We start from the raw sequence: 27,217 nt of genomic DNA, 5'->3' as shown, positions 1-27,217 counted from the left end.
AAGTCCCATTCACAAAAAGAAACAACAAATACTTGTTAGAACTCCTAAACCTTACTTTTTAAACTGTTCTTTCCTTTAAAAAAGGATAAAATATCAATTAATAGCAATAATAAAGCATGAGCCAAAAGGCTTTCCAACTAACATATGACCATAGGATTAATTATGATTTTGGAGCCCAGCCACTCAACCATGCTCTCTCCAAGCTCTTTTCAAGATACTCTAAGTGTGTTTGCTCTCCAATGAAGTGCAGGACACCATACCTGTCTTCTTACCTAACAGCGTGGTCGATGGAACAGTGTCTGATGTTACTTGGAGATGGAATTCCGTTCACCCACACGACACAGATCAATGGAAATCAACAGAAGATCGACAGGAAGAAAAGTCACAAAAGATGAAAACAAGGTTAGCTGGATCTCACACGCAGAAGAGTCGGTCTATAGCTCATATTTGGAACGTACAAAAGCCAAGAACATTTAGAAATGAAAGAAAAGTCTGGCACTAGTACCTGAGTAGTAGGAATTCAACAAAGATTTGCTCTGAAGGGTTTTGCTTTGGACAGAAAATGAACAAGGAGAGGGTGATGCTAGGTAGGAAAGACATAAGGAAAAGACTTTAGACATATATTAAGAGAGAGAAAGAGAACAGGGAGAATGTTCCGCAAAGAACACAGTAATATGGGATATATATATAAGGCTTATCAAAATGAATTATATTTTTCATGTTGACATGCATATTACATTTATTACATTGTCATCATGATGGATTTTCTTTAATATAACCACTCCAGACCCCAAATATACCATTATAGTTATTGTAAATCAAAGTGTTCCCACACAGGGTACACATACAGGACTATATTCTAGAAACCCTGTTTTTTAACCAAAGGAACAAATTTATGTTTTTGTCTCTAGGAGAAATATCCTTAAAAACAATCCCCAAAATACAAACTACACAGAATCAAGTGCAGTATTAACAGGAAAAGAAGCCTGCTCAAACACAATGTACACTGGTGCCACAGAAATACACAGGTAGGGTAGCAATTCTTTTGTTATTGTTATCATTGTAAAACAATGCAAGATCACAGGGGACTTGTTCTTCAACCCAGGACTGTTCATAGCAAATCCTATGATCCTTTCCCCTGGGAGCTGGGTTCTTTCAGAACAAGGTTCTCCCCTTTCTCCCATTTAAAGCATGAGCTTTCTCTGGACAAGAATCCACCAAATATTTCCATATTAATCAAATCTCTATGGAAAGGAGGATGGGCTCAACATCTTCCCAGTAGATTATTTTCTTGATAGTAAATTTGTGAGGCTGGTTTCTATCTGCAACAGCATACATGTACATTCTTATGGCAATCCATCATTTCTGAAGGCATATTCCTTTGTTATCATTCTGCATTCACTCTCAGAGTTACAGGCATTTATTTATCTCCTCCTCCCAGTGTGGGGAAACAAGCTAATACAAATCTCAGTATATCAGAAAGATGACAATAGATAACAGGAAAAACTATCCCATAATCCAATAGAAGTAGATAAAACTCAGTATACATCAAAGTAATTTCAGAAGCAATTTTTGTATCTCTAGAGCAAATACCATTTAAAAAATTCATGTTACTCTATAGGGTGAACCAAAGAAGTCACTAGCCTGGGAGTCAGAAGAATTGCCTCCGAAGCAGTTTAGAATCATCTAGTAAATGAACTGGCTCTCATTGTGCATTCTCCTGCCATTTTTCAGACTTACACCATTTGAACACATGTTACAATAACCAAATTTCTCATAGCTTAGTCTTTCCCCCACTGCCTTCAAGCCATAAAGCATCTCTCCTTTAGGGCCTCTTATACATTCTCCCCTGTGTTTTTCAGCCTAAGTCAGACCCTCCTCTTTACTGTTCTTGGAACCTGGCCACTTTTGCAGATCTATAAAATAAGGTCTAAAGAAAGTAATTTGTTTGCCCAGGGTCACAGAAAGTCAGCAGGGTTTGGAGCAGGATTCAGATATTTGAGAGAATAAAAGAACTCATTGGGCCATCCTTTCTTGCCAGCAACTGCTAATGATAAATTACTGAAGATAAACACTGCAATGCAGCGAGTCTGATTAAAACTGTTACTAACTGAGGTCTATGAATTGAACCATATTTGTGAGACGGAGAGGATGTCTAGATTCAGGAAAAGGAAAAAAAATCCCAAAAAAACATGTTTCCCACAACTTTGGAGAGTTTATTCCCCAGATCTCACCAGCTAGTGGCTTGTACGATATGTGTGCACAGTGCTGCTTCCTAAACAGGGGTTCTTACAAGCACCAGTGTGTGCAATGACAAGAAACAGCTCCAGAGAGAGCTTCATGTAAGGGTAGAGATTAAGATCTCATTAAAAATTCTCTCTGTATTCCCTGCAGTGGCAGGTGAGGCCACACAGACCCCTCTGGCCAGTCTGTGCAGACTGGTGGGGGCTCCTTCCTATTCTGGAAATGATTCTCCTTTGCTTTTGATAAGATCTTTCTGAACTAGCAAACCCCACAAAACAACCTTTGCACTTCATTCATCACAAAAACATGCAGAATATGTAAAGGTGGGATTTTACATGTTTCTTGGTTAGATATGAACCTTAATACCCTGAATGCCACTCACGACATCTTCCTCAACTATTTGTTCTTGCTAGTAAAAGCACACTGACTTGGTCACTGTACAGTAGCACCACTAATGCAAAACTCAGCCCCCTACTGCTTCCAAAATGCTTCTTTCAGACCATGCTTCTGTCTGTCACATTGAAGCCACCTAGCTAACCTGCACCAGTGTCACTCCAGAAGATTGTCTGGAAAGCCATCTTCTCCCAAACTGAGATGTCACAGAAGTTAAGCACACCCTGATACATTAGTCTCTAGCAAAACTGGCTGCATTTTAAGATATTAAATTACAAAATCCAAGATTGGTTTGTGTTGGAAGGGACCTTAAAGCTCATCCATTTCCAACCCCCTGCCACAGGCAGGGACACCTTCCACTAGAGCAATTGCTCCAAGCCTCTGTGTCCAACCTGGCCTTGAACACTGCCTAAGAGCTCATCCCAATCTCCCCTCTGGCAGGTTAAAGCCATTCCCCCTTGTCCTGTCCCTACAGGCTCTTGTCCAAAATCTCTCTCCAGATCCTTAGAATCAAATAGTTCCTCCCAGAACTCCCCCAGCATGTCAGGATGACTATGCTGGTGACCTGGAATTCTCCTGGACAAGCCCAATCCACAGCATTTCAGCAGTTCAAAGCCAGACAAGCAGCTCCTTTGTGCATCTCTGCTGAGATGATACACATCATACAGATGGGGTGACAAACTGCACACAATTTATGTGCAATAACATCCCATCGCACACTCTTCTGGTCTGTGCACAGATAGTGGTGGATAACTTTAGGCTCACCTTGTCTCCAATTTGTCATCTTGTTGCATAATAACCCTGCACTAAGGCAATGCCTCCACGCAACTGTGCAGTATCTGGAGGAACACGATGCTACTTTCCAAACTTTGCTGTATCCAGGAGCATTCTCCAACACTGCAAGTCCCATCATTTACCTTCAATGGATTTAGGATAGATTTTTTTTGTTTTTAAAAAAGCAAGATCTTTCAGAAAATGAACAACTGTGATGAGCTGCTTCACCTTCACATAATCCCTGGGGTAAAACCAGACAAGCTGAAATTGCCACTAACTAGTCTATCTCTCAGCAAACACCTTTTCCTGATTCCATATGGTGTCAGAGACAGCGGCTGAGTCCAAAAATCTCTTCAGTTTAAACTCCTGTATGTACCAGTAAGAATTCTGCCTGAATAATGTCTAACAGTGTGGAATGGAAAGAGGGATGAGGGGCTTTGCTTTGAGCCAGGAAAGAAAAATGCCCAGTTCTCTCCCACTTTTCAGCAAGATCCGAGATTTCCCCGTTCAGCACAGAGCCTATACATCTTCCAGATGTCATTTGCATGAGTTTGTATTTAAAATATACATATTTTCCCTTAAGGCACTGAGACAGACCATCAGATGGAAGCTCCCTATGGGGTGACAGAGATAGGCAGCAAACAGGGTGGCTGCAGCTGGGCAGAGAGGGGTCACCCAGGAACAGCAATAGTGGCAGCAGGAGGTGACCAGTGGCCAAGCTGGACAGACAGACTCTGGGAAGAAAAAGGCTTCTATAAGAAGCCACTGAATTTTTCCTGTCTGAAAAGTCTTGAAAATTATTGGGTCAGGAAGGAAAAGCTGGAGGGAAGGATACATGCCCTGCAAGGACACTGTCACCTGGAGACAACTTTCTTTGCAAGTCATTCAGTAATTGCGAGGTTATTCTTGTTCTATTTTACTGCTGTTGTGAGCTGACAAGGTGACCTTGGGATTGAAAGCACTCAGGTTCTTTTTGTGGGCTTTCCTCAAAGAGGAGAGGGGTATTTCCATGTCACACTCCTGCAGCCAACTAGGGCTCTCATAACTGAGGGTCAAGATACTCTTCATCAGGGACTGCAGCAATAGCACAAGGGGTGATGGGTTTAAACTGAAACAGGGGAAGTTCAGGTTAGATCTAAGGAAGAAGTTCTTCCCTGTGAGGGTGCTGAGGCGCTGGCACAGGGTGCCCAGAGAAGCTGTGGCTGCCCCATCCCTGGCAGTGTTCAAGGCCAGGTTGGACAGAGCCTTGGGTCTAGTGTGAGGCATCCCTGCCTGTGGCAGGGGGTTGGAACTGGATGATCTCAAGGTCCTTCCCAGTTCAAACCATTCTATGATTCTCTGATTCTATTGAATGGATGACTACCCATCATGAGGTATCTGCAAAGGCTATTTACTGTTGGGAGGCAAAAGAACTGCTTAGACAGCTGATTTCAAATGCCAGGATGGATAACCCCTGTAAAACTGTCTTAGTTAGCAGGCAGGTTAAGCAGTAATCCTATTCTGTTATTCAAAACTTGGAGAAGGCCTCCATAGAAACCCTCAAGTATTAAACTCTATTAAGGCAATTTTTTAAAGAAGTCTTTTACCCGTAAGATTCCTGTATGAGCACGTGCACACTACTGCAGAGACGAGAACTTACCTCCAACACTGCGGCACCCTGGACCTGGCAGTGAAATAGCTGAAGAAATCAGGAAGGCTTAATGGTAATTGTTCCTTATGGATATAATAAGGAAAATAAGAAAAGAGTGGGCTCGTGACTTGACTCAGGCTGTGCTACAGAGGGAGGTGGTGATAAAACCTGCAGTGATGTCAGACAAGCAAAGGGCTAACTGATTTAAAAAAAGAAAACCTGGAGGGATGCTTTTTCACAGAATTAGATACAACATATTTTCCATCTTTGCCATTTCAAGTAATGATTCAGCTGGTTTAATTAGGCTCCCAAAATACCAAGGGGGTGGGGAAAAAAAAGAGGTCACATTTCCAGCTCATCTCTTCTCTTATTTTCTAGTTGAAAAAACTCCCCAAACTTGTAAAAATCCAGATCTTGCAGAAAGTGTTAAAAACTTCCTTTTCCCCATACACCACAGACGAGGTACCTTTGCTGTTTCTAGGCTGTTAGAGTGCTGTCCTCTGCTATCCTGTCCTTCAAAGAGATGAACCACTGACAACTCTTGCTGTCTCTTTAGGAGATGCAGCTACTCAGCACCTGAGAAAATTAGATCTTGACTCAAGTCAATTTAGTATCAGAGACAAGTGTTCACTGCTAGTCCTGACAGCCCCCAACACCTATCTATCCATCTCACAGGTACGTTACACAGAGGGTCAGCAGCAACACATGCAGATGGAATCTGGCATGGCCTACAGGGAAAAGAATTCACTCAGCCTGTCCCACTCACTCTGAGATGTCAAAGAAAGGATTCAATGATAAACCACGTTTGTACCACTTCCATGTTAGTAATTAGGGGGAGAAACTCTTTACTAAAGATGTTCAAGAAAGACAAAAGGGGTTTAGTACATAGTTGTGTTTCAGAGCTGTTCCCTGCTCAGACTATAGGAGGCCAAGCGTCAAAAGAAGGAGTGACATTCCCACAGTGTCTAAGTTGAAATTTATTTCATAAGACAAAGGTTACACAGCCACCATGCAATCCACCATGCACTCAATCTGCATCTAGTGAGGCTAAAGTATGACTTCATGTTGGTTTACCCACAAAACTCTTCCAGCTACTTGGTTTACAAGTATTAACTAAGATCAGTTTTACTGAACCCATGTGAAGAATGAATGAAGGACAAAAGAAGAAATGCTCTTTCCATTCCAGATCTCTAACCAGGAGACCATGCTTTCTGTCATAACAATTTCATCCAGAAGATGTTATTTCATCCTACAAGTCAGACTAGTGATTTGATTAGATTCTTCTACTCACAAAGGAAAACATATTTCTGAAGAGCAAATAAACATGTGCCTTTTTGTCTGTCTGATGTAGTTATTAGAACAGACTTTATGAATTATTCTTAGTCAGGAGGAATGCTCTATCTGACAGTTAAAATAGGGGCAGTGTCAGAGACATTTCAGACAACTGATTTCTATCAAGCGTTTGCAACAATCTCTGTCACTGTCATTCCTAGCTCCTCAATATCGTGCCCATAGGAATAGGTCCTTTTAAGAACCTAGAGCTCTCCAAGGGGGACATATCCATTGCAAGCAAGTTAAACTTACTGAATCCATTAACATCTTGGCAGCTGGAAGAAAAAGCTTCTTCATTGTGAACAGCACTGAGTTTGGTAGAGGTCTTGTCGGAAGTAGCCATGGGACCCATCTCCCTCTGTGTGCTGGTCTGAGTCTCCTTCTGCTTCTTGGCTAGCTTCCTTTAGGGTATTTTGAAGAGGGGAGAAATCAAGGTCAGTTTTCCCTCATTAAAAACAAAGCAATGACAAAATACTTCTGAAAACCATGATTATCCCACTTGGTCAGACATGCAGGGCATGTGACAAACCGCACAAGAGGAAAACCCACAACTTTCTCAGGTAAGTGTTGTGGAGCACAGTAAATAGAGTGATACCAGCCTTTGAGCTTAGCTGTCCCTCCCAGTGGCTTATCTTGCACAAACCTACATCACCCCAGCAGTAGGAGTGCTAAAGTCACCCTTGAAGAGGGTGGCAGAGGTAAAGCCCCAGGATGGGTGTCAGCCACTCCAGGAGGAGCAGAGGGCAGAGGATCAGAACTGCTCACTAGGAGGTAAATGGGACATTTGCATTCATCCCATGGGGGCACCTGGACCTGGGATCTCCTTTGTGTGCTGCAGTGGAAAGTGCGACCTGAGCCTGTGCAAACTGGGAGCTGGAGGAGGAGCTCCAGTGAGGACAGCAGCCTCTATGGAATTCTGACAGGGACCCAAACTGCACCGAGGATCGACAGTCAGTGAAACGTGGGGCAAAAGGAATGGTTGAAGTTATTTTAGAGATGTCCAAATATGCCTCTGTTCTGGGAAAAATGGGTCTTGTCTTATTTTGAGGAGTCATAAAACCATTGGCAAAAGCAGCAGCACTGCCTGCTCTGAAAACACTACCAAAACCAGGAGCATCAGAGGCTCCTCTTTTGCAAACACAGCTAATAATAGGAAAATGGAGAGAAGCAGGAAGAATGAGCTGCTGAGCTTCCACTGACATTTGACTGCCCCGTGCTTCATTCATATCAGAGAGCAGAACTGTTTAAAAATGAATGTGTGACATTTTGCAATCCGCACCTTGAGGAAACATCACACAAATCCCCAGCACCAGCAAAGCACTTTGCTTACACGACTTCCGTAGATAAGAAAATAAAGCAAAATAAAAGGGAGAAAAAGAGATTACTGTAAGAAGGAGCTTTAGTTTTCTTTTTTTTTTTCCTCCAACTCAAAGAAAAAAAAAACCCTGACAACAAAATAATTTTGCAAAGAGGCTTTTCTTCACTAAATTTACATACTTATGGAAAGTACTACCCATCATTTAAACTGCAGTAGATTCTTATAAAGATATTCCTTGCAACATATTCCACCAGGCTTGCTTTACTCAAAGAACATGTCAGTGACATTTCCAAGCAAGTTCAAGCACACAGTTGCACTCCAGCCCTTCTTGAGGCCAGTTACACTCATTTGCAGAGAAGGGTCAAAGAGAACTAAAACCTTTGCCTATGCCTGTGGGAAATCCCTCTTTTAAAGCAAGCTGATAATCCAGAGCAAGTGAGCTCTATGGAGAAATGTCCAATGTTTGCTGCAAGATTTTGAACAAATACATCTGCTTCATCTGCTCAACCAGTTGAGGTTCAGCCTTTTACAGTTAAGTGGTTCCAGCTCGAACCTGTAGCTGCTCAAATTGGGCACATAATTACAGAGTGCATATTTAGATCTCACTAAATCTCCACGGTGTATCCACTTCTGCAGATGAAGATGCAAACAGGGGGACCGTCCTTGAGTGATGAAGCAAAAAGCTGGCGTTTAATGATGTTAAAAGCTTTGCTTCCAGTGTTCAGCAATATTTTAGCACAGCCAGATTTATTAACTATGAGCTGCAGACATGGGAGCCCCTTTTTTTTTTTTTGTGCTGTGGTAAAAACAATAGTCTTGAAGTGTATTAACCCTGCTGGGTGGTTATTTTAATCCTTTAGATTTGCCAGTCATACATGTTTATGTGACTTCTTTGGCAACAGGAATTAAAATCTCTCAGTGGGAAACACTAATCCAAAATGCACAAGTCCTTAATAACAAGCACTCTGGACTGCTGGGGTGAGCCATTAGAGACAGCCATGACTGCTGGTTAAAAATGGTGAGTCAAAAAGGGTGAATTCCTTATTAAATCCAGATTAAATTGTTTGTGGCAATAATTATCTCTAAGTCCCATTGCCTGGTATCTTTTCAGAAATGCCAACAAGCTACAAAAAGCTGGAATTGGCAAACTCTTTTTCTCTTTCAGTGAACGAACAGTAACATTTCTGCATGTGCTAGGCAGGACAAAATAACCCCAAACCCAAGCCCATTAGTCCCCACAGGCCTGCTTACAAAAGCCCTATGCAAAGCAGTTCTACCTGGTCCTGTAGAAGACAGAGAGGCCCCTAAAACATTGGCTTGAATGCCTAAAAAGAAAAGGTGACATGAGTTTCAAGTTCTCACGCTAACTCGCACACGCAAACCGGCCGCCTCTGCGCAGGGGGGACCAGCTCCCGCTCACCCGCGCTCAGAGAGAAGCCGCACAGAAAATCCTGCTGCATCTGAACACGCTGCCGTGCTCTTCCAGCAGCACATTATCAGTTTCCACCTTTCTTCCTCTCTATTCCAGGAATTTAAAAACTCTTCATCTAAATTTAGAGGGAAGAGGCAGACAGATCTCTTTTGAGGATTTCAGCGCTAAGCTTGCCAGACACATCAAGGGGCTCTCGGTTTCTAAATGTGCCTTTTCTGCCTCCGTTACGTGTCTGGATGGAGTGGCAGCACAGGACTAAGCCTATTTGGGCCTTACCATCATTATAATTCATAGAAAGGATTATAAAATCAAATCACTAGCACTTTCTAGAATGTTAGGGATGTGACTTAAACCCACAGCTAGGTAGAGGTTTATTTCCCAGCATGTCAAAGCGCCTTTGAATCGGAAAAGAATTTATCTAGAAATTCTGTTTCCCAAAATAGGGCACTTCAAGCGATCTTTGTGAATCACTGACAAGCTGCATTCGTGCCACAGCTCCTGCTCTCTTGACTGACCAGCCTCCCTCAAACACAACCGTAGCACCCAGAAGGAACTGCAATCAATGCATGGGTGTCAATTAGTGCATGGGTGTCAATCAGTGCGTGGGTGTCAATCACGGGTGGGCTGCAGGCTGCCTCCAGCATGCACCCAGCACACTGTGACACCAGGCACAGAGAGGCTTCCCATGTCATGCATTATTCAGCTGAAAAGGGAAAGAAATAAAGGACCAGGCAGATATTTGGAAGAAGAGTCTGATACAATCAACACAGGGTGAAATGGCAAACTGTGAATAAGGTGTTATTAATGGGTGGTTTACATTTAAGTGTAAGGAAAATGTGCCAAGAAGAAAACAGGAGTCCAGGGATGGGGTTTACTGGGTTGCCCTTTTAGTTCCACAGGGTTTGTAATTGAAAGCACTATGCACACACAGGACAGATGAGACAGAAAGATGCTCAAAGCAGAATAAAACTATGAAGCCGGCTGTATCATCAGGCAGTTGAAGCTGACCCAAGTAAAGCACAGATAAAAGCTACTGGCGCTGAACCTCAACTGAGTGTGAATTTGGAAAAACTAAATAAACATGGAGATTTGATTGAGCTATTTTTGATACTTCTACTGTAGGATCAGGTCCCCGTTTTGCAGAGATTTGGATAAATGTTAGGGATTACTTTCTTAAAGCAGCTTCAAACTCTTTTTATATCAGTTTCACATGCATGTTAAATCTGTATCAGTCACTCCTAAAGAGCTCCTCTACATGTACGTTGACAGATTTAATTTTAGATGTCTCACAGGGCTGGATTATATACACTATAATGTGGATTTGCATGCACAGGTAATTGAGACATTAGGTATAGATCACCTAAGTTAAACATGAAATTTCCTCCTACAGAGAAGAATTGCATATTGCCCTCATTTTCTGTAAGCAATTTAAGAAAGCTACAAAACACAACTCCTTTTAGATATGTGTGCAGCAGCCTGCTAGGAGTACACATATTATTTATGGTGAAATCTGCACAAATTTCAGGCAGGCAGCGACCAGTTGTGCAAACACCCAGCACTGGTTAAATAGCAGTTCTCTGTCCTCTAAACCTGTAGTAGATCACAGATTCCATTTGAAACAACAGTTTCATGATGGTGTGAAAATAAGGGAGGGATTATACATGGCACTATGGTCTGCAAGCCACACGTAATCCTCCTTCTCTGGCTGAGAATCCCTAAGGCCTCTGCTGCAATACTGCACATCAAATAAGATGTGTGCCAAGGGGACATGAACAAGAAAGGTAAATCTAGAAACCATGACCTACAAGCAAAGGCCAAAGGAAATATGGATCTTTAAGGCAGAGAAAAGAAAATCAAATAGAGCTGATAGGTCTTCAAACATATGAAAACACTCCACATGGGGAAGTTGTTCTGCCTGTCTACAGGGGCTGGGAAAAAAAAACAATAGGGCTAAGCTATGGATAGGCAATTTGTTTTAGACTCTGGGAAAACTCCATGCACTGGAGGCTGCCCATCTCCAGCTGACCATGCAGGCAGGGTGAGCAATGCTGGTCACTGGAGGTTTTTAGACAGAGGGCGAGAGGCAGGAGAGTTAAAGCAAGGCAGCCTGACACGTGGGTATCTCCTGTCCATGCTTTGATGGTCCTGCTTGAAACTGCAGCTCACCCCAGGCTCCCTTTGTGCAGACTCAGCAGAGCTGAGAAACAGAACTGTAGAATCCCAGACTGATTTGGGTTGGAAGGGAGCTTAAAGCTCATCCAGTTCCAACCCCCTGCCACGGGCAAGGACACCTTCCACTAGAGCAGGCTGCTCCAAGCCCCTGTGTCCAAACTGGCCTTGAACACTGCCAGGGATGGGGCAGCCACAGCTTCTCTGGGCACCCTGTGCCAGCGCCTCAGCACCCCCACAGGGAAGAGCTTCTGCCTCAGAGCCCATCTCAATCTCCCCTCTGGCAGGTTCAAGCCATTCCCCTTGTCCTGTCCCTACAGGCCCTTGTCCAAAGCCCCTCTCCAGGTTTCCTGGAGCCCCTTTAGGCACTGGAGCTGCCCTAAGGTGTCCCCTTCAGAAGCCTTCTCTTCTCCAGGCTGACCCAGCCCAGCTCTTTCAGCCTGTCTTCAAATACCCTTTAACCTAAGCATATCGGCAGTTTACTGCTTCTTATAACCACTCTAAGGGCAAATCCTCCACTTAGTTACGTGTAAAGACAACTTTATTTGCAGTATTTCAGCACCTGCCATGGTGAAGCCAAACTCTGTGCAGGTTATTGCAGGAGCAGAGAAAATTCCCCAGAGTAAAGGTGAAGAGTGAGGAGCATCTGCGCTACTTTTTACTTACAAGCAAACATTACCTGACACAAGGAAAGGTTCTAATATAGATATAAGATGCTGTCAGTATTTTGTACTCTTTCAAGACAAACACAAGGTCTTTAAAAATGCAGGGCTGTGTTCTTGAAGCTTTACTTTTCAAATTAATCACTACTTTTGGAGGACATTTACTTATAACCACATAAACCTTAGAGAAGAAAGACACATATAAGAGCCATACAGACTAAGTGGATGCTGGTACAGCCAGCAAACACTGCCCTCTGCAAAGTGTAGGCTTGCAATCACCACACAGACATGTTCTAAATAAATCTTACTCACTTTCTGGAGCTTAATTATACTTTCTATTAGTTGCTTTCATTTGACTGGCATAACCAGTGATTCATAGTTCTGGTTTTCCAGCATCTAATGAGAAACCCAGTTTCTTCTTAAAATTCTGATTCAGCAGGTGACCTGTGCAGGCAGATTCCCCTTCCATGGAAATATATGGAGATATTTATGTATGTCTGTGGTTATACAGAGGTTTGCCTATAAATAACTGATGTTTTATTTCTCTTCAAATGGCCCACAAAGGGTGGAAATAAATTCAGCACAAACTCTGTTATTTCAGAAATGGCAAGAATAAATTTAGATTAATACCTCTGATAGAACCTCTGTCGTGGAAAGAAAGTCATGGCTGACACCACCACCACAAGTAAAAATGGCATGGAATTGTGATGGGAGTAGAAGGGGCTTCCTACACTGCAATGGGCTTGGTACTCTGGCCAGGTCAGGGAAAAGGGAAACAACATACTGGCCATTGAGTGCCCTTTTCTTATAAATAACATTACACCAAGTGCTTGTAGCACATACATGAAGCTGTGTATTTCCAGAAACACTTCTCTGGCCTGATAACAGCCTTGATTCCATTTCTTTCTGCAAACATTACACAGCCCAGGAGAAAAAAACAAACCAAACCAACATTTCCATTCACAGCAGCATTTCCATTCCTTTTCCTGGTGAGGAAACAATAAAGCCTTGATATGGGTTGCTGCAGTCGAAAACACTGCTCAGAAAAGGTGTCTGTCATTTAATGTAAAACCTCCTTCAAAGCAGATGAACTGCTGCCTGTGTTTTACAGCTCCAGCCAGGAAAAGAAACAGCAGCTTCCAGCCGTGGATGGGTTGCTGTCTTACACTGCACATCATGCCTCACAACACATTAAACTGCAATGCAACGTGACAGAGCTAGTAACTCTGTACAAACCTTTGATGACATCTGTATGCGTGCAAATACAGAGTAACTCCTCTGAAAAGGTTCATAACATTGCGCCGGCAACAGCAATGTGCTGAGTGCACTGAGACAGGAACTCTGAATTACACGTCCCATTCTTCCCATCACAAACTGAGTTCTCTTCAAAGATCTTAAATCATAAGCAACAAACTTTTAATGATGGGTAAATTGAAGTACACAAAATTGTGTCAATCCTGCACGATGACTGAGTTAGGAATAGAGGCCTTCTGGGTTTGTATTTCCACTTGAAGCGTGCGTTAAAGATCTTTATGGCCTTCTCTTTCAACCATAATATCCCTTCCTGTATGTTGTAGGAAGTTTTTAATGAAGTGTTGCTATACAGAACTCCCATAATAACTATTTACCCATAACTATGTATGCACAAAATAGCTTAAAAGAGCTGCTCTCATATATCAGTGTGTTTGACCGGTCTCGCCCAAGCTGCAGGTCCTCAACCATCTTACAGAATCGGACTTTATGGTCCTGGATTGCAGCAGAACACAGGACAGGCTGAAGGCAGAACTACAGTCTAGAGCTTACCACAGTGCTTATGGCCTCTCTCTGTAAAAACCAGTTACTTTTGATGTAAGGCTCTGTGACTTTAGCAGACTTATCATTAAGAACTCTTTAGAGGAGTTTGGGTTGGCGATTGTGGTCCCTAACAAGACGAAATGCCAGACGACAAAGGGCTGTAAGAATTATCTGAAAGCAGATGAGAATTACTCCAAGAAGCACAACTTTAAAGTCCAAAAATTGAAACTAAAACTACACTAAATATAGTCCACAAGGTCGTATTTAAATGTCTGCCAGCAGATCCATCCAAGAGCCTGCTTTTCAGTACTGGTAACTCGTTCAACTGAATTTGGCTTCAGGACTGAAACATTCATACAAGGTCATAACATCAAAACCAATTCTATTGGAATTATATATACATTCTGCTGCTCTTACTTTCACAATGTTTCAAATAAACTTAACCCTCTTGATCATATAAGGCTGCTGCAATTTCTATCAGCTTTGGCTAAGAATCACACAGTCCTTAGCAATTTCAGATTTTCATCTGAAATCATAATGAAATATCCAATTTCATGTGAAACTTGAGAGATGACACTCAAACTTCATCATGTGCTCCTTCATGGATTCTCCTGCTTTCTTCTCTCACTACTGGAGCATCCTGCATACCCTGACTGTTGTTAAGGGGAAAAAGAAACCATGAACAGAGCTTGGTATTGCCAGATCAGGGAACAAGCAAATTGTTAATCTGAAACCAAATGCTGACATGCATAGCCTGATGATGGAAGAAGTATATATTGTGTGATAACTACTTATGTGTTACCTCTACCATATATGAGCAGAGCTCATACTCGATGGGGCACCTGGGACACCATAAGCACAAAGCTAAGAATGAGCCATCTGCAAACAATGTTGGCTGCAGTTATATGATTTCTGCATCCTGAGCTCAAACCTCCACTGAATGCTTCAGTGGGCTGCTATGAAGACATAAGTTTGCCTGATGATACCTCTGGCTTATCTCTACTATGATATGCTGTATGGTGTACACCTGCCTTATTAAATCTTATTAAGGCACTTGCTTCTGCTACTGCTGAAGCTCATTGCAACCTGAGGCATGGGTGACCTCCAGAGGTTTGTCTCTTCACTTTTCCTGAGTCATTCTCCAGTTCCCTGAGAATAAAGTTCTAGAGTATTGATCCACCAAAGCCATTACAAGACAGCAAAGAGACCGTTTAATAATACCCTTACTTCTCAAGCAGAGTAATTCTCAGCTGACTGTTTAAAGCAATGCTGTTGTGCAGCTGTTCAAAACAGGTCACGCAGGGCTCAGAAGTTGCTTCATCTTTTTAAATACACAAATCTTAAAGTAAAATAAAGCAGGGAACATCCTGACCGCACACTGCTGCTGGAAGAACATAATATTATCATGGAAAACTGGGGTCTGCATATTTCAGGCAATGGTGCTGATTGGTGAGGAAACCAAACCAGTAGGTGAGGGCAGAGGGCACTTCCCTGATGTTCGTGAGAAACATGCAGAAGAGAAAAGGTTGTAGCAAGAAATGCAACCAGCTAGGAGCATCTACACGTTTCCTACTTTAACACTTGGTTAAACTTCTCTTGGAATCTGACTACTCAGGGTCAAACTCCATTCTTGGTGAACCAGTGAGAAGTCTAGAGGAAACGGAGTTACTCTGCATTTACAACTGGATAAACTCAATGCTCATTGTGGCTCCTTACACACTTAGCAAGTGGGGAAGATTCCTCTTTCAATTATTTTCTGATGGGTCATTGAGAAGCAAAATTACTCCAACAGGTGACACAAAAAGATCCTCACACTTAACTCGTTTGCCCTGTTCTTCGGATGTAAATCAACTCATATGGAAAAGAAGTCGATTTCCACTAAAATTATTTAGTGCATTATTTAATGCACTCATTCCGCTCACCTGCAAACACCTTCCAGATATGTCCACAGAACAAAGTCACAAGATCAAGACAAAGACAAACTGTAGGAACAGGCAAAGCAGGAGGTTGCCAGGGCTGGTGAGGGGCTAGCACAGCAGACGTGGCCCTTTGACAACTCTTTTGATGTCAGAGCCCTGGAAGGTCTGGCAGGCTGCTGCTTCTGGGGGAAAGGTTTAGGTCAGTGACAGAGCTGCTGATTCCGCGAGATGGAGAGAGGAGACCTGCTTCTCTCAGCAGGAGCAGTTGCCTTCTCCATGCCTCCCAACCCTCTTGGTGACAGCAGAGGCATCCAACACAGCTCTCCAGGACTCTCTTCTCAGATCACTGATCCAGTCCTCTCCTCCTCCTGATCCTCAGACAGCTATTATCATGGCACAAACAGCTTGGCCCTGATTACTTTCCAGCTCCTCAATCTTTAGCGAACAGATGGCTCTGGAAGAACTGATGTGTGAAGCTTTTTCATGCGCCTTAACAACTGCCTTCATTATGCAGCATTGTCATTAGGATTGGACAGGTGATTTGGTGAACCGCTTCATCATCCACATCTAAACTGGAAGTTGGAACCTGGAAACTCCAGGAACAGGGACTTTGTTGAGATAATGGTAAGTCCTGTGTGTCTGAAACCTCACATTTTAAAAGAGCTTATATCCATGGCTGAGAAATTCCTGGCAGTGACTTTCAGGTGTGAATTTCCCTGCAGCCTGGCTAAATACAAGAGAGAATTACAGAAAGGTGCAGTTGGGACACTGTATTTGTCCATTAGCATTTGAAGAACTAGCAACCGTAACTGACATATCTGTGGACATTTAGGTCTGTGCAGGCACAGTTATAGGTGTAATGTTAAAACAGGGAAAACATAACAGTGTGAAATTGAGAAAATAAAACACAAAATGCTGGAAAGACAAGGACAAATGGAATGGTAAAAAAAAAAAAAAAAGTGGTAAAAAAAAGAATATAACAAAGCACAGAATTACCCCAGCCAAGTACTTACAAGTAATAGGAGTAGGAATATGCATTTCTTCTAAATATCATCAGCCAGTCAGATGAACAAAGTATCCAAAAGGAGAAAAAGAAGAAAAACACAGAATTAGATTTATATGAACTCTGGGATTATTCCTTTCAATCTACAAAGAATTTGTGTTGCCTCTTGTACTGAGCTCCTATTCTCCTACCCTTTTGTCAGCAGCTTTTACGTGGGTGAGGAACGGATACTGAAGTGGAGGCAGGGAACACAGGCTGTGTTTCCATTTCTGCTATTGACCTGCGTCACCACAAATAAATCCCCTCACCTCTTTAACTTTGCCATGTCAGTAACACAGGTCATGAGACTTACCTTTGCTTCTAAAGTGCTTTGAGATTTTTGGAGAGGGAAGAAATATGTACGAGCTATTAATATAAATAACAAGAAACAGGAAGGTGGCATGCGAGAACCCCGCAATTCTGGAATACTTAGACAATGAACAAATTGTGTAATGATAAATCAAGCTTCATCCAACTCTAAAATGCAAATAGTTCATTAACAATTCAAGCTTCTCTATGTATTTATAGAAGAGCACTGGGTATGCATTAGCTTTTGCGTCACTGTGATTAAGCCTTTTCTATTACAGGTTTTCAACAATGCACTTCAGAACATTCTGATGCGGTTTTGAGCAGCGCCATAAAAGGAACCTTGGCAATCAGGGAGAACCTAAGAGGTGATGTCTTCCCTCTTATAGCTGGAAAAGGGCTTCTCTGAAAAGGCTGGTTCACAACAAATCTAGCACGTTATCAGATTCAGAGCTGAGAAAGCAGCAGCAATGGTCAAAATGGGAAAAAATACTGAAACACAAGCTTCAACCAACTGCGCGACTTTAAAATCCCACCCTTGAAGACACGACAAATACCAGGAAGTACAAATGCAGAGTTAAGTGTTCACTGTATGGATGGTCTGAACACAACTTCCATAAGCACACATGGAATCCAGATTCAGCACAATTACTCTGTGGAAAATTGCCCTCCTTGCTATGAACACACTGGGTAAAGGATGGTGACTTAAGAGATGTTCAAGAGGATTACTCTGAAATAACATGTTTTGCCTGGCAGTGACCCCTGCTATAAACCTGAAATTCTGGACAGATTCCTGCTATATACCAAGTTATTTAAATGACACTAATTCCAAGGTCCACCTGAATGTATGTTTAACATAACACTATTACCTTCTGACCCCCATGCCACAGCAATGCACCAGGTAAGGTGCAGTGCTTGCCTCTGAGCTTCACTCACTGGGAAATTCCAAGTTCCTCTGAACCTCTAAACAAAGAGAAAAATCACCAGGATGTTGAAAAGGAGAGGCCACACAGCTGAACACTCTACATCCCCCAACTGATCCCATTAAACCAGCCCCTCTGATAGCCAGTGCCAGGTTTCACTCACAACTATCAACTAGAATTACACTGTTGAACATCTTGCTGTACTTTCTGCTTGCCTCATGTCCTGGCCAGCAGACACATGTGATCACACAGACTCTTAGTTCTCATTAAAAAGCTGTGTAATCCCTCAAGGCTGCAGAGGAAAGCTCAGGAAGATCTATTGCAGAAGGATAGAAAATAAAAGCAGACAAACAAAAGGAGGATTATATTTTGGAATTGGACAGGACATTTTGGCTCAAATTCTACCCCCAAATGCAACCTAAGGAATTCCTAAGGAATATTTCAAAACTAACTGTTAAAATTGCGAGAGTTACGGATCACTAAAAACGTGCCCTGAATTTAGTATGTGTCACCCAAATTGCAAGCTTGCCTGTCATCCACCTGAAATATGGACACAGAAGGGACATGGATCACTGGATGAACAAATGTCCCTTTGTTAACTCTATCCTATAGCTTGGGTATGTTATGTTCTGTGCAAGAGGCTTTGGGGTTTTATTTAATTAGTTTAAGGTAACAACCTAAATCCTAATCCAGACTAAGGAGCTGAATTTTCATAAAAGGAACTAATCCTAGACCCTACACAGCCCTGAATCTCGTTTTTTGCTACCAACAGCAGTTTAAAGAACTTATTTACAGTGCACCCATGACAGGCTGTCTGATCCTATTTATTCAGTCTTATCCTTAAAGGGGTCAGTAAAGGCTTTGTCTGCTCAATGCACCAGCCTGAAAAGTGTCACATTCCTCACTCCAGGGAAATGCAAGTCACAATCACAGGAGTGTTAAAACTGCCCAGCTGAAATCAGAACTGACCAAAATCTAATCCTTTGGGAGACCAATGTCAAAGGGTATTTTCTCTAAAAAGAAGTTTAAAAATGTCTGTTTTTTCTTATTTCAGCTTGTTTTTACTAACTGGTCCTGTCTTCTCTGTTGCCCAGAGAAGCTGTGGCTGCCCCATCCCTGGCAGTGTTCAAGGCCAGGCTGGACACAGGGGCTTGGAGCAACCTGCTCTAGTGGAAGGTGTCCCGGCCCATGGCAGGGGTTGGAGCTCTATGAGCTTTAAGGTCCCTTCCAACACAAACCATTCGATGATTCTATTACTCAAAAATATTTAATAGTAAGGACAAACAAGCTCCTTAGAGAATTAACCATGTTTTGATACAATAAAAAGGAGGTATTTCCAGGTATGTATCTATTAATGAAAGAAAACAGTGCTGCCTTATCTGGGCAAATGCACCCAAGTGGGCACTGATCCACTGTACCACTTGGACATTAACAGGCTAAATGATGTAGTTATAATTAGTGTCCATCTACATATGATGGCAGTAGAATTGCAAACAGGTAGCTAGTGCATTCCCAAACCCAAGAAAACAAATGTTAATGGTTTTGATTTTAGATACTGTAAGACAGTCGTATTTAAAACAGAAGTTTCTATATACACACACAATTTTTGCACAGATACACGCACACAGCAACTTTAGCTCACTTCAGGAGACTAAAACTTGTAGATAACAAAAGTCAAGTCAAACCCAAATTTTCCACTGCATAAACACTCTGCCTGGTTTAATGTATGTTCACAGATCTGACTAAACCCTATAAAACATTGGCAGCCCCCAGAACTTTGCAAGTCATTAGAGGTTTTGCAATATGGTGTATTGAAACTATGAGCAACCAGGCAACACTTGCTCGTGTCTTGCATATGATCTGCCTAATCCTAATCTTAAACCAGTGCCTGCCTTCTCTTAGTGCTCTGTCTCTTCTAGTCTCTTTCCTCTCTCTGATCTTTGCACTGGTTAACAAAAGGCTTCGTTCAGGAAATCCACTACTGCGCCTATTACCAACAATCTATGATGTCCTGGCCCATGAATAAAAGTCACTGTGGTATTTTCCAGCTCCGTTTCAAGAAGAGGCCTCAAGTTTGTCTAATTACATTGTTTTTCTGCATTGTTGCCTGCCTTAGTTTTGGTGAACTGAGCGGGGAACTCTTTTTAAAGTTAGTTAATGCTAAAATCTAATGCAAGAGCTTAAGCTCCTGATGATTCTGTTTGTAAAACAGAAAGACAACTTTGCTGAAACTGTTCTCTCAGGCAAGTGTGAGCTTTCAGCTGTGCTCCTCTGAAATTCAAACCAATCTGTGGTCCAGAGGCCTTCCCTTTTACGAAAGCTGCTCCCAATCTGCATTAGTTTACAAATGAAATGAGCCTGACAGTCTTGAGCTCATCTTCAGGGACCACTTGTCCATATACAGGTCCAAGCCTCAACTGGATGCAAGCGGTGGTGCCCATTCAAGGGAGACCCAGACTGAAGCGATGGGCTGGTTTGTCAGTGATTCTGGAGGTGTGCTCACTGACCCAGGGACAGCAATCCTCCCCAGCCTTCCTGCACTCATAGCATCCAAACGGGAAAAGATTTTAAAGTCGATGAGCCAGTTTATTTCTTATAATAGTCTGTATTCCAGTGGGTAATCTTGCAAATGATAGCAAACAGGCCAAGAGCAATACAGGCTGCAGGGATTTTGCATTGTGGCAAGGAGTGACCCACAGAAAAAGGTAATTTTCCAGCTCCAGAAGGAAAAAGGGGAAAATTTATATTTCTAATACTCCCACTCACCTCCTTTGTTAATTTAATTTTGAAAGATGCTCAGGTTAACAGAGCCTATGGCAAAGCCAGATATAGCAATGTTCTGTCCACGGGCCATCACACCCAAATTGACTCAATATTGAAGCATTTGGGACCAGGCTGGTTCCAAAGAAGGACATGTGTACTGCACTAGAAGTGGCCAGCTGCAGTCAGCACTAGCTCAGGAATTTTTATATCAAGCTGTCCTGGGTTTGGCTGGAATAGAGTTAATTCTCTTCCTAGTAGTTGGTGCAGGGCTGTGTGTTGGCTTTAGTCGGAGAATGATGCTGGTGACACACCGATGGTTTCAGTTATTGCTCAGTAGCACTTATCCTGATCAAGGACTAGATGAGCTTTAAGATAACCTCTAACCCAAACCAGTCCAGAATTCTATGATTCTATGAATATTTAAAGTATATTGCCTCATAAGAGCATCCTTACCTCTCTGACTTAGCATTTGGCAGGCTACACCACAGAAAAACTGTCCTGGTCATCATGAAAAATCATTGTTTGTTTTCTGCCCAGCAATATACATGATTTATAATAATAATACACGATGAGACAGAAATGCTATCAACTTTAAATAGCTCATGAAATACACCAGATGTGGCATTGCTCTAATGGCTTTCCTTCCATATTTCATCTTTCAATCTGAAAACAAAAGCTTTTCTTAAAGAGCTTTTAGGAAGGTAACAGGACTGGATGAGGGCTGGGCATTAACCAAACCAGAAACCCAGCTCCATGTCTGCTGAAACCCTTTCTCCTCTGGTTTTCATTAAAGGCATCTGATTTTTTTTCTGCTTATGAACTGAAAAGCTCCCAGGGGACTGGAATCAGAGACATCTGTACTGCCTGGGTTAGCACTGAACAAAGTGTACTAGACATGAGAACAAAACTCATATGCATTTGCCCACAAAATGGGGAACCTTTACATGCACACACACAAAATCGGATTAAAAACCTAGCTTGCCATCATCTCCAGTTAATTCAACAGGAATTCACTGTAGTCAGTCCATACACCATCGGTTTTGTAGAATTACATCATTTGGAAAGGCTACTCAAAGGACATCCAATCCAACCTCCTGCTCAAACCAGTTTCACATGCAGGAAGTCCCTCAGGGGCCTTGGCCACATTTTTAGTTTCACGAAGGATGGAGTTTCTCCACCTCCACAACACTTGTTTAATCCTCCTCTGGACTTGCTCTAATATATCTGTGTCTTTCATATACTGAGGATCCCCTATGGACACCCTATGCCTAGATCAACCTCACCAGTGGCAAACAGAAGGCAACAATCACTTGCCCCAACCTACTTGCTACACTCTTGCTAACACTGCTCTGGACACAGCTGACCTTTGCTGCAAGGGGCACGTTGCTTTGTCCACCAAGACCTCCAGGTCCTTCTCTGCAAACCTACCTGTACTGATGCACGGGCTTACTCCACCCCAGATGCAGTACTTTGCCTTTGCTAAACTCCACGAGGTTCCCATCAGCCCATTTCTCCAGCCTCCCCAGGTCCTTCTGAATAGCGACCCTGCACTCCAGCATCTGCAGTATAGAGCTATTCCATTTGCATGTGCTCTAGATTTTGCTAGAGGAGATCTTATCTAGATTTAACTGCTACTCTTATTTCTAGGAAACAGGTGACTGTCATAGAGAGATCTCAAAGAAACAGAGCTTTGCTTTGAAAAACCACAATCCCTGCAACAGACCAAGTCAAATCATCAAGGCTTTCACATGTAATGCTACATGTCCCCTAGAGAGGGGTCTACCAGGCTACCTAGCTCCTGTTTCACTTAGAATCAAATTCCTGTTGAGAAGTAAGGTTCACTCCAGAAATGAGACTGGTAATATATATACAAAATGCAACCTTTTCTCAAGAAAACCTCTTGCCTAAGTGGTTTGCTGAATCAGTGTATTACACTGTAAATGTGGACCTCTTCAAACAGTAGCAACTACAATAGTCTATTTCAAAGTGTAAGTGCAAATGGTCCAAAGAAAATCACACAGAATGAACTGTTTGAACAAATTTCATTACCATTCATGATCTTTCTGAATTTCATTCCCCTGTAAACTAAAACTAACTCTCGGAAAGATTCTATCCCTCAGCAAGATATAATATGCCAGCTGAACACTGGTTGCAAAGCAATTGCTGTATGAAAGAACGTCTCAAGACTCACTTGAGAGAAAGACTCTTGGTCACATTATCTTAAGACATCATTTTCCTTGGCTGCGGACAAAGAATTGTTGTCTTCTCCTAGATCACGGCAGTGCTACCTGCACAGGCTCACGTGCCCACTTCCATTGCCCCATTGTCACTTTGTACTTCCCCATGCTGTTTCAGGAGCTATCCCTCCTCATTAATTATCAATTCATTGTTACTAACACATTGCAGTAACAACCCTTCTTTTGTTGCTCATACAGTATGTTCCAGAACAGGCATCTCTCCTGGGACTATTTCTTAGTGGTAGTAAATGGGGATTAACTGCTGCCCTCTGTAACCCAAACTGAATGTTTTACCTCTACCAAATCTATTCTTTTCTAGTAACAACACTGTAGCCAGAAAGTCCAAGATGGAAGCAAAGCAGAAACTTACCTTCTCTTGATGGTAAGCATTGCTCCCAAGAGGATAATAACAAACATCAGCAGACCAGCTATAACTCCAGCCATTTTCACTGTGCTGTCAACTTGTTTTTCTGGTTCCACTGCATTGGAATTCTGGGTGGAAGCTCCTTAAAAGACAGAGGAAGAGGAAGGAGGAGATAGAAAGAGAATTTGTAGAAAAATCATGCAGTGACCCACTTTAAATATTCATTTAAAAGCCTAACAGTGCATTTGCAATCGAATTGCAATCGACAATTGTCCAGCTAACCAAATCTGCCTTTATAAGGGCTGATGACAAATAATTTAGAGCAGTAATAGGGTGTAAAATCCCAGTGTAATGCAACTGGCTCTGATATTTTACCATATTATACTGTAATGGGGACTTTACTCATCTGAAGCACTCAGCATATACCCAGAAGCAGGAGAATTAATAGCAGTTACCATTTTCATCTCAAACGGCTTAAGTGGAGGTGCAACCCTTACTCATTGAAATAATGATGTAGAAGTTTGCAGTAACATATCCCATAGTACTACTTGCAGAACCTTTTTTCCCTTCTAAAATGAAAACCCTTTTGTATTTCTCACTATACCAGAGGCCTGGCTTTTTTAAATATATGGTTATAGTTCTGCATGTAACCAGCATTAAGCCAATGCACAGAACACCGTCCACATCAGTTAATGTATTCCAGGACAGGAGTTCGGCAGCCCAGGCAAGAAAACATCATTTCTGTTTGAAATTTTGGGGTCTTTTATTCAGAGTAAAGCTTATACACCTAAAAATAAAACATATTTAGGTACATAGCTTGCACAGCACTTTATCTTTTAGTTCTTTGTCTGACTTAAAGGGTCTTCTACCCCTATAATAACTGAGGACCTTGCAGAATGCTGCCCTCTCCCCTGTTGCTGAGACTACTTCTGTAGTGCTCATTACATACCTGAGCTCTGCTTACTTCACTACTTGCTGCACAGAGTTTTTCCAGATATAGCTTGAACTACTGAGCTTGATTTAGAAAGCCCCACAAGATTCAAGTAGTGGCTCCTCTAAAGACTAAATAAGCCCATCTTTATCGTATTCCTGAGATACTTAACTACTCCTAAAAATACCACCACTGCATTTGATGAAGTTAAATGAATTCACGTTACATCAGGTCACAATCTTGGGCTTCACTTTTGCTGTTGGGGGCAGCCAAGTCTTCCTCTACAGCTTAAACACAGTAGGAAAAGGGAATCAAAGGTGGGAATGAAGTGTTGTCATCAGAAGACGGTGATGTTTTGCTCTTTTAACAGCTCAGTGTTGCTGACCTTCAGGAAGAGCTGAATCACTTCTGTTCATTAAGTCAGTGCTTGGGGAGATAATATTCAATCAGGTCCATATGTTGGTGAGGCAGTAGAAAACCTCACTGGGTTAGTCTTTTGTCCATTTGCCACATGTTAAACTGCGTAAGCTTTCAAAGATCTCTGTCTGCAAGTATGAGTCCCACTGGTGACCATGAGCAAATCACATAACCGCATATAGGGCTTTCTGGTATGTTCTGAACAGGGCCTTAGCTGATGGACTTCCAGGGATGAGGAGCTGGTCTGCAATAAAGTGTTACATTCTCCTGCCATCATATCTCGAAGAGTACGTAGAGAACAAGGACACAACAGATGCAAAACAAAAACCTCACCACATGCAGTGATAAAAGCGTGATTCCATTTTTCCTACAGCTAAGCTGTTAATCTGGTTTGCCACAGCAAAGCACACTATTTTCCAAGCAAAAATGATGGCTGTTGGAAACACACATGTAATTTTCAGCTTTTTTATCCCTGCTCTGCCGTGTTCAATTTCCCCATTCAGTTAAGGGTTCACTGGTAACTTCTGTGCTCACATGTCTGAAATGCATTAATGGGACTCTGGAGTGTGAAAATAAAATATCAGTTGCATATTACCATCTTTATTTGACAACATTTCTTACCATCTTGGAGCAAATCTGCCTAAGAGGTGAGCTATACTCCATCATACAGGCAACACCAACACTATCACGCCACAAAGTAAATGATATAGGTACATTTTTTTCCCTGAAAAGGGCTAAAACTCTATTCATTTGAAGTGAAACTCAGAATTACTCAAATTATCCTTCACTTGAGCTGCAGTTCCTCCTGTGACCCTAAAAATAGATGCTGGAGAATGGTTTTCTACCACTAACAGCACAGTCAGTTTCTGTACCATCCAAATACCCTCATGAATTGTGAGCCACATTAAAAATACCCATAAGAATGTGCTGTCAACTCCATCCTCTAATCCCCTCGATTGGGTTGATTTTGCCAGGCTGTTGCTTGTTACTACAGGCAATTTGTGATCAGTGTACTTCTATTTGATAGTTCTCATCCCGTTGTAGACTACTGCAGTCCTAGAAGGAGAATAAAGGCTTATTATCCATCCTGACACCTACACACTGGGGTGACTGATTCACTTGAATCTTCGATGTAACTCTTTCTATCTGTCTTGGCAAAGGCCAACAATTCCTTTAGGCTACTAATCCAACCATTTGTAAGTTGTCTCAGCTAATAGTGCTTAGGAATTGATAATATGACAGTCTCAGTAAACTCCTGTGTCCTGGATTCTTAAAGGTCTGCAGTGAAGTGTTACTGCAAAAGTGCATTGTTTTCCTGCCATTCTGGTGTATTTTCCTTGCAGATGCCATACCTACTACAGTACTCCCACCTGCACCACCACCAACTGCAGGTAAAAACACTTCTATCCTGGCAGGAGGAGGTCTGTGAGCTGTTGCTGTACTTGTAGAAGATGACTTCTGCTGCTCCTGACTGTAATGCTTGTTTAGAATTCAGTTTTGCTCCTCTTCTTTATGGACATGTAGAAGGTCTGAAATCCTCTGAGCACAGAAGCTCATAAGACTGTTCAGATAGCCATTCCATACAAATATCTTTGTATACTCTCGGAAAGCTCTGCACTACTGTACTTAAGGGGCACCCTTTTCTTTCTGAAAAACATTTATATACTGCTGAAATTAAAAGGGAAAGGAAATAAACTATAACCATATTTTCTAGTGGATACTTCCACCATATTTCCTGGATTAAATTGTTCCTCATAACTGAAGCTGGATACTGGAATAACAGGATATAGAACAGGTCACCACTGTTATTAACGTGTGCATTCCAGTGGCAGCCAGAGCCCCCACCAAGGTCAGGACCCCATTACACTGTGCTAACATGAAGTTACAATTTCTTGCCCTAAGCTTACTTTCTTAATAAGGGAGGCAAAGAAGAGCAGACAGTGCCAGAGAAGGGAAGGCTGCAGGTCCCCGGCTCCCTGTCTTTGCACTATTCACTGTACCAGGTGACTGCTTTCAGAGATACACATTTATGAGCTATGTATTCTCGGATATGTACTATCTGAGAAGCCTGACCAGTGGCATCAATCTGACTCACAGCACCCGATGTTGCATCCATAGCTATTTCAAGATTCCCTAGCAACCTATTTCCTTTCCTTCTTCAATCCCTTTCAAAATTCCCAGAGACGCAGCATCTTGCAGCAAGATACATTACAAGCAGTAAGTTCATGGGAGATGCTGCAGAGGTGCAGAGAGCAGGGGCAAGTGGGTTATTTCCCAGAGTCATCCACCTTATCAGCCCATAAGAAGTCAGGTTGATGGATCATCAAGCACTGATGGTGCTGGTGATGGTTTGATTAAAGTCTAATCCAGCTGCCCTGACTGGGTCAGTAAGGTATAGCTACTGGAAGCATTCTTTCATAAGGAATCATGGAGACAGCTCCTGATGGCTTTCACTCTTTTAAATTCCCCCTTGCTTCAGCCCATGGTTAAAGTTGGCCCTGCAGTGACTGATAACATACGGACAAGAATTCTGAGGTTCAAACTTGATTTCAGTACAGAGGGGCCGT

General features: G+C 42.3%; 1 protein-coding gene across 1 annotated transcript in view; it reads right to left on the bottom strand.

Moving 5' to 3' along the window:
• The window catches only part of LOC104413735 (receptor-type tyrosine-protein phosphatase T-like), a 115,323-nt gene that overhangs the window by 48,058 nt on the left and 40,048 nt on the right, over positions 1-27,217 (bottom strand). Inside the window, exons 5-9 of the mRNA XM_010024811.1 lie at positions 23,309-23,444; positions 16,681-16,710; positions 6,626-6,774; positions 506-583; positions 273-308 (exon numbers count right to left, since the gene is read on the bottom strand). Coding sequence (XP_010023113.1) covers positions 273-308; positions 506-583; positions 6,626-6,774; positions 16,681-16,710; positions 23,309-23,444 — 429 coding nt within the window. The remainder of the gene's footprint in view (positions 1-272; positions 309-505; positions 584-6,625; positions 6,775-16,680; positions 16,711-23,308; positions 23,445-27,217) is intronic.

The sequence above is a fragment of the Nestor notabilis genome, unplaced genomic scaffold (assembly GCF_000696875.1).
Source record: "Nestor notabilis isolate BGI_N333 unplaced genomic scaffold, ASM69687v1 scaffold3952, whole genome shotgun sequence".
NCBI classification, from domain to species: Eukaryota; Metazoa; Chordata; class Aves; order Psittaciformes; family Psittacidae; genus Nestor; species Nestor notabilis.
This window is presented reverse-complemented; position numbering and strand designations above follow the sequence as displayed.